The sequence below is a fragment of the Camelus bactrianus genome, chromosome 20 (assembly GCF_048773025.1).
Source record: "Camelus bactrianus isolate YW-2024 breed Bactrian camel chromosome 20, ASM4877302v1, whole genome shotgun sequence".
Lineage (NCBI taxonomy): Eukaryota > Metazoa > Chordata > Mammalia > Artiodactyla > Camelidae > Camelus > Camelus bactrianus.
This window is the reverse complement of record NC_133558.1, coordinates 24,337,262-24,343,261: the sequence shown is the minus strand read 5'-3', so window position 1 is coordinate 24,343,261 and position 6,000 is coordinate 24,337,262. Positions and strand designations below refer to the sequence as shown.

At 41.3% G+C, this 6,000-nt stretch overlaps 1 protein-coding gene across 5 annotated transcripts in view; it reads left to right on the top strand.

Moving 5' to 3' along the window:
- Positions 1-1,257: 1,257 nt before the first annotated feature.
- CCDC167 (coiled-coil domain containing 167) overlaps positions 1,258-6,000 on the top strand; it is a 31,645-nt gene continuing 26,902 nt past the window's right edge. For all 5 annotated transcript variants that reach the window (XR_012501125.1, XR_012501122.1, XR_012501123.1 and 2 more), the window contains exon 1: positions 1,258-1,349. Coding sequence is in view for 1 of the 5 variants with exons in the window: in XM_010948978.3 (XP_010947280.1) it covers positions 1,308-1,349 (42 nt within the window). In the remaining 4 variants the exon portion in view is untranslated. The remainder of the gene's footprint in view (positions 1,350-6,000) is intronic.

Genomic DNA, 6,000 nt, shown 5'->3' with positions numbered 1-6,000 from the left:
ATTCAGTCTCATAATTTTTTTTTAATTGAGTTATAGTCATTTTACAATGTTGTGTCAAATTCCAGTGTAGAGCACAATTTTTCAGTTATACATGAACATACATACATTCATTGTCACATTCTTTCACTGTGAGCCACCACAAGATCCTGTATATATTTCCCTGTGGTACACAGTACAATCCAGTCTCATAATCTTTGACTCAGTAATTCCACTTGTGCAAATTTATCTTAAAGAAAGAATTCAGAAGGACAGAGCTTTCTACACAAACATGTTTGCTTTAGCATTATTCACAGGTACTGTCCAATAAAATAGTGTTTAGTACAAGAATGGGGTGTATTCACTTGGTGGCATATACAGCCATCACAAAGGATGATTTCGAGACATGGAAAAATGTATATGACAGTGTTTTTCAAATTGCAGTTCAATATTAATGACTCATGAAATAATAGGTCTGCTACCAACTTATGTTTTAATTAAATAGACTAGATTAGAAAATATTTGAGTGCATCACAGGTGGTAAAGGTGTTTATCAGGAATCAGTTATATGAGTAACTGGGCTATGACACAAAATTGTATCTTTTTCATCAGATCATAGTCAAAACATCTCAAAGGATACGGGTCTACAGCGTACTGTATAACAGAATTACCACAGCATCAAGTACTATGTCCGAGACCAAGCCTGGACGAGGATACACAGAAACAAAGACAGAAACTGTGTTGAGTGGTAGGATAAAGGATGGTATTTTTCACTTAAAAGTTTTCTGTGATGTTTGTAGGCTGTTCTTACAATAAAACAAGAAAAATGATAAAAAGGAGGAATAAGAACATAAGCTCATCAGATCCCAAAGAGCCACGGAGCTCAAGATGGGACTTCGGGGAGGAGCAGTGCTTTGGGACGGGCCTTGAAGGCTGGAGAGATCTCGACAGAACTGAAGGGGGGGAAACTGGCCTCAGCTGGGCGGGGTGGTCACTAAAAGGATGAAGGGCACAGAAGACGATGGCGTGAAAAAAGCGTCTCTCTAGGCTGTTAAGTGGCTTTGAATTAGTAAAGAAAGAGGCAGCTCCACCCCTGGGCGGGCCACCGCTCCTCCCGGGCCAATCTAGTTACTCTCCTCTCATGGCCCGCTAGGCGGAGGCTTCAAATAACGATTGCCCCTCATAAACATGGCCGCGCCAAGATGGCGACTGCCAGCAGCTCCACCTCCCGCCACCTCGGCGGCCAATGAGGGAGAAGCACGAGTGTTTGCGCATGCGTGATGCCACTGGTGGGCGCGTCCAATAATGACTGCGGGATTCCGGCAAGTAACATGACTAAAAAGAAGCGGGAGAATCTGGGCGTCGCTGTAGAGGTAAGGGGAGAAATTGGGGGTAGGCTACATCATTAACTGCTTTCTCCCTGCGGCGGGGTGGTGGTCGGCCGGGCCGCAGGTTGGAGAAAGAGGTGAGGGGAGGAAGCGAAGACGACGTGGGTTTCGGAGAGGAACGCGAGGATCGTGAGAGGGCCGGATGGGGGAACCGAATGTTGGAGAGCCGGGCGGCGGGGGTGGGGGTAGGGAGACGAGAGGTGGGAACAGAAAGTGAGGGGGCCTCCAGAGGGAAGAGACACGGAGGTGAAGGGGAGCCCCAAACGGTGTGGGACACGGAAATCGTCCCTGAGGGAGACGTTTAAATAAAGGAGAGCCAAAAGGGGCAGGTACTCGGAGGTAAGGGGGATCCCAAAGGGGTAGAAACCTATAGATGAGGGGCCCTCCAAAGATGAGGAAGACCATACTGTTTAATATATTACTGGTGGGTTAAATGTCCCCTGAGATGGGAAATTTTTCCTCTGGGGTCGTGAAGCGTGTAGCTTGAAAATTACTCTGGGGACCTATGGGAATTTGTAGAGAATTCTGGAATGGTGGTGTTCCCAAAGAGCTTACAAATAATTACATTTGGAAGGGAAAGAAAATTGATACGTATTGAGCAACTGCTATGTTATTTACACTCTTGGTTAATTCTCATTACAAGCCTATGAGATTTTTATGGATGAGGAAGGGAAATAGGTTTCAAGTAGAGCCCAAGTTAAAGTGGTTGAGGCGCTGAGAATCATGCACAGGTGATTTGCTTTCTGGTGCATCTTGTTCCTCCTGTGTTACAGTTCTTTTAGGTCACTCTCCCAGGGGTTGCAAGAAAGATACGGGGTAACAGTCTTCTTGAGCTTTTTGCCAGTTCAGTGATTCTCAAACGTAAGAATATATTGAGAATTATCTGTCTTGTTAAAAATGGAAAGTTGAATTTTCCCCCATCCTGAGTAATTCAGTAGGACTTGGGTATGTAAATAATTTAACAAAGAACCTGCATTTTAAACAAGTAACACCCATGCTTATGCAAGAGGTTTTAGTACCATCCCTTGAGAAATATTTACCTACTTGATAGGAAAAAAGGTTGATGGAAATGTGAATCCCCTTGTAAAAGAGAATATAGATGGTAAAATGAGATGGCACTATGAAGTGGGAAGAGCATAGATTTTATAGCCTGTATTAGGATATGATAAACTGCTATAAGAGGGAAACCCTAGCATTCAGTGGCTTCAAGAATAAGATTTTCTTTTTTTCCGACACGCTAAAGCAGGGATTGGCAGATGTTGTCTAAAAAGGATCAGATAGTAAATATTTTAGGCTTTTTGGGCTGTATTGTTTCTATTGCAACTGCAGTTGATCCTCATTATTCAGATATTTTGTATTTGTGAATTTGTCTACTTGCTAAAATGTTTGTAACCCCCACTTCAGTACTTGAAAGACTTGCAGTAATTAACAAACTGAAAGCAGTGAGATTTGATTCACCTGAGGCCCACGTGTCCAGTTAAGGTTGAACAAGGCAATGCTGTGTCTTCCAGTTCTTCAGTGTGCTGTAAACAAGTGTCCTTTTTCTGGTTTATTTACTGCCATATTTCTTGCATTTTTTTTTTTATTGGTGATTTTGCTGTTTAAAAACAGCCCACAAGTGTAGTGCTGAAGTACTGTTTAGCTTTCCAAAGTGCAAGAAGGCTGTGGCATGCCATACAGAGAAAATGTATGTGTTAGATATGCTTTTTCAGGCATGAGTTTTTGTGCTGTTGGATGTGAGTTCATTGTTAATGAATCAACAACATATATTAAATAAGGTCTCTTTAAATAGAAACACACACAAAACAAGATTTTGTATTGATTAGCTGATAAAAATATTGAGACCAGAGGCTCCTAGGAACCTAACCTGGTTCAGTATTTGCTAATTCATTGTTGGCAACTTTGTAAACTATCGCAAATAATGAGAGTCAGCTATACTCAGATAGGCTGTCTTAGCACAAAAGCAGCCATAGACAGTATAGAAATTAATGAGTGTTCCAATAAAACTGTATTTATAGAAACTAGTGGACTGTATTTGGCCCACAGACCATAGTTTGCTAACTCCTGGTCTAGAGTATCAGGACAGTAGTGGTTCTGCCATATTCCTTCCATCTTGTGGCTCTGCCATCCCCCAGGACCTTGTTGTCACCTCATAAATGAAACTAGGTTGCACACCATTGAGGTGTCCACTGATAGGGAAAGAGAGTGGAGGAAGCACACTCACTGCCGTACTGGGCTCCAAGTGCTCACTCTCCGTTGGTTAAAATGCAGCTCAGATGCAAGGCCTCACTTACTGCAAGGGAGGTGGCATTCATCAGCTAGGAGGCTGCGAGCCCTACTACAGTGCCATTACTTTGGAGTGTGTTTTAGTGGATGGCTGGCAGTCTCCTTAGCAGACTGCATCTTACCTCACAGTGTAGGTTTGAGGATTAAATGAGACAATATATGTAAAGTGCCTAGAACATGCCTACACACAGTGAATAATCAACAAACAGTGCTTTCTTATCAGTAGCCTTTGTAGTTCTTTTGCGACCTTCCATCATGGCCCCTTGTTTGAACTTTTGTTTCCTCATCTGTAACATGAAGGACTTGAACTTCACTGGGGATTACAGACTCACTGACTATGGTCCAAATATGGATCATAGATGATCAGAGGTGTCTTTTGTTTGGCTGACACAGGTTTTAAAAGTGTTTTAATTTGGTGGAGTACATGCTCTCCTAGTGCCTTGTATCAGTCACATTCGCCCACTTTTTTTTTTTTTTAGCTTGTCCGATACCAGTATAGATATTTACATTGGCCATCTTAATGTCTAGATTACTTTTTGCTTGTATATTCTAAGATTTGAGCTCTGCAACTGTGCGCTTGAGGAAAAACTTGGCATCTGACTGTCTCCTCACCTTGTTTCTCCGTTGCCCCCTGCAGATCTCAGTGTTGAATGTGCGTTGGTGCTGGGTAGCAGTAGATACTGTCCTGTTATTAAAAGTCGTGTGCTCAGAGCCAGTGAAGTGGCTTTTAATCAAAAATGTTTGTTGATCTGACGAGTGCAATAAAATCCCCACAAGTGAGTGATCTCAGCACCTGCAAACAGTCTCCACTTGTAATGAAGCAATTACTGAGCAGGCAGCACTCCCCCTGAGGGCTGACTCAGGCCAGGTATATGGGGCAGGCACCTCACAGGACACCCAGGCACCTCGCAGCCTTCCCCACTTGTGGCTCCTCTCAAGGCCTTTACATCCAACTCATTTGTCAGCTTATGAGATCTCAGATTTGAAAAAAACTAGGTTCTGAGAGTTAATTCTGAATAGAAGGAGAGAATTATAATTCAGATGAGAAATCACCAGCTTTGGTACTGATTTTCAAGTTGTGTGGAAAGAGGGTAAAGTTGTATTTCAGTCTAAATTGATAGGAGAATTCTGGCTGAGGGAAAGGTTTAATTTCAGTCTGAATGCTGATAGGATTTTGGCTGATGTGAAACCTGTTTTTTAGTCTGATAGTAATGAGCTGTTACTTGGTCATTGTACATTTTTTGTTCTTAATTGAAGTATGGTCAGTTTACAATGTTGTGTCAAATTCTGGTGTACAGCGCAATACTTCAGTCATACAGGAACGTACATATATTCGTTTTCATATTCTTTTTCACCAGATGTTAGTACAAGATATAGAATATAGTTCACTATGCTATACACTATAAGCTTGTTGTTTATCTATTTTTATATATTAGTTAGTATCTGTAAATCTTGAACTCCCAGTTTATCCCTTCCCACCCCCTTCCCCTAGTAACCATAAGTTTGTTTTCTGTGTTTGTGAGTCTGTTTCTGTTTTGTAAATAAGTTCATCTTTTTTTTTTTTAGATTCCACATATAAGTGATATCTTACGGTATTTTTCTTTCTCTTTCCGGCATACTTCACTTAGAATGACATTCTCCAGGTCCATCCATGTTGCTGCAAATGGCATTATTTTATTATTTTTTATGGCTGAGTAGTATTCCATTGTGTAACTATACCACAAGTTCTTTATCCAGTCATCTGTCAGTGGCATTTAGGTTGTTTCCATGTCTTGGCTATTGTAAATAGTGCTGTTATGGACATTGGGGTGCATGTATCTTTTTGAATTAAGGTTCCCTCTAGATAGATGCCCGGAGTGGGAGTGCTGGATCATATAGTAAGTCTGTTTTTAGTCTTTTGAGGAATCTCCATACTGTTTTCCATAATGGCTGCACCAAACTACATTCCCACGAGTAGTGTAGGAGGGTTCCCTTTTCTCCACACCCTCCCCAGCATTTATTGTTTGTGGACTTTTGAATGATGGCCATTCTGACTGGTGTGAGGTGATACTTCATTGTAGTTTTGATTTGCGTTTCTCTGATAATTAGCGATACTAAGCATTTTTTCATGTGCCTATTGGCCATTCATATGTCTTCATTGAAGAATTGCTTGTTTAGGTCTTCTGCCCACTTTTGGGTTGGGTTTTTTTCTTTTTCTTAAGTTGTATGAGCTGTTTATATATTCTGGAAATTAAGCCTTTGTCAGTCTCATAGTTTGCAAATATTTTCTCCCATTCTATAGGCTGTCTTTTTGTTTTGCTTATGGTTTCCTTTGCTGTGCAAAAGCTTATAAATTTAATTAGGTCCCATT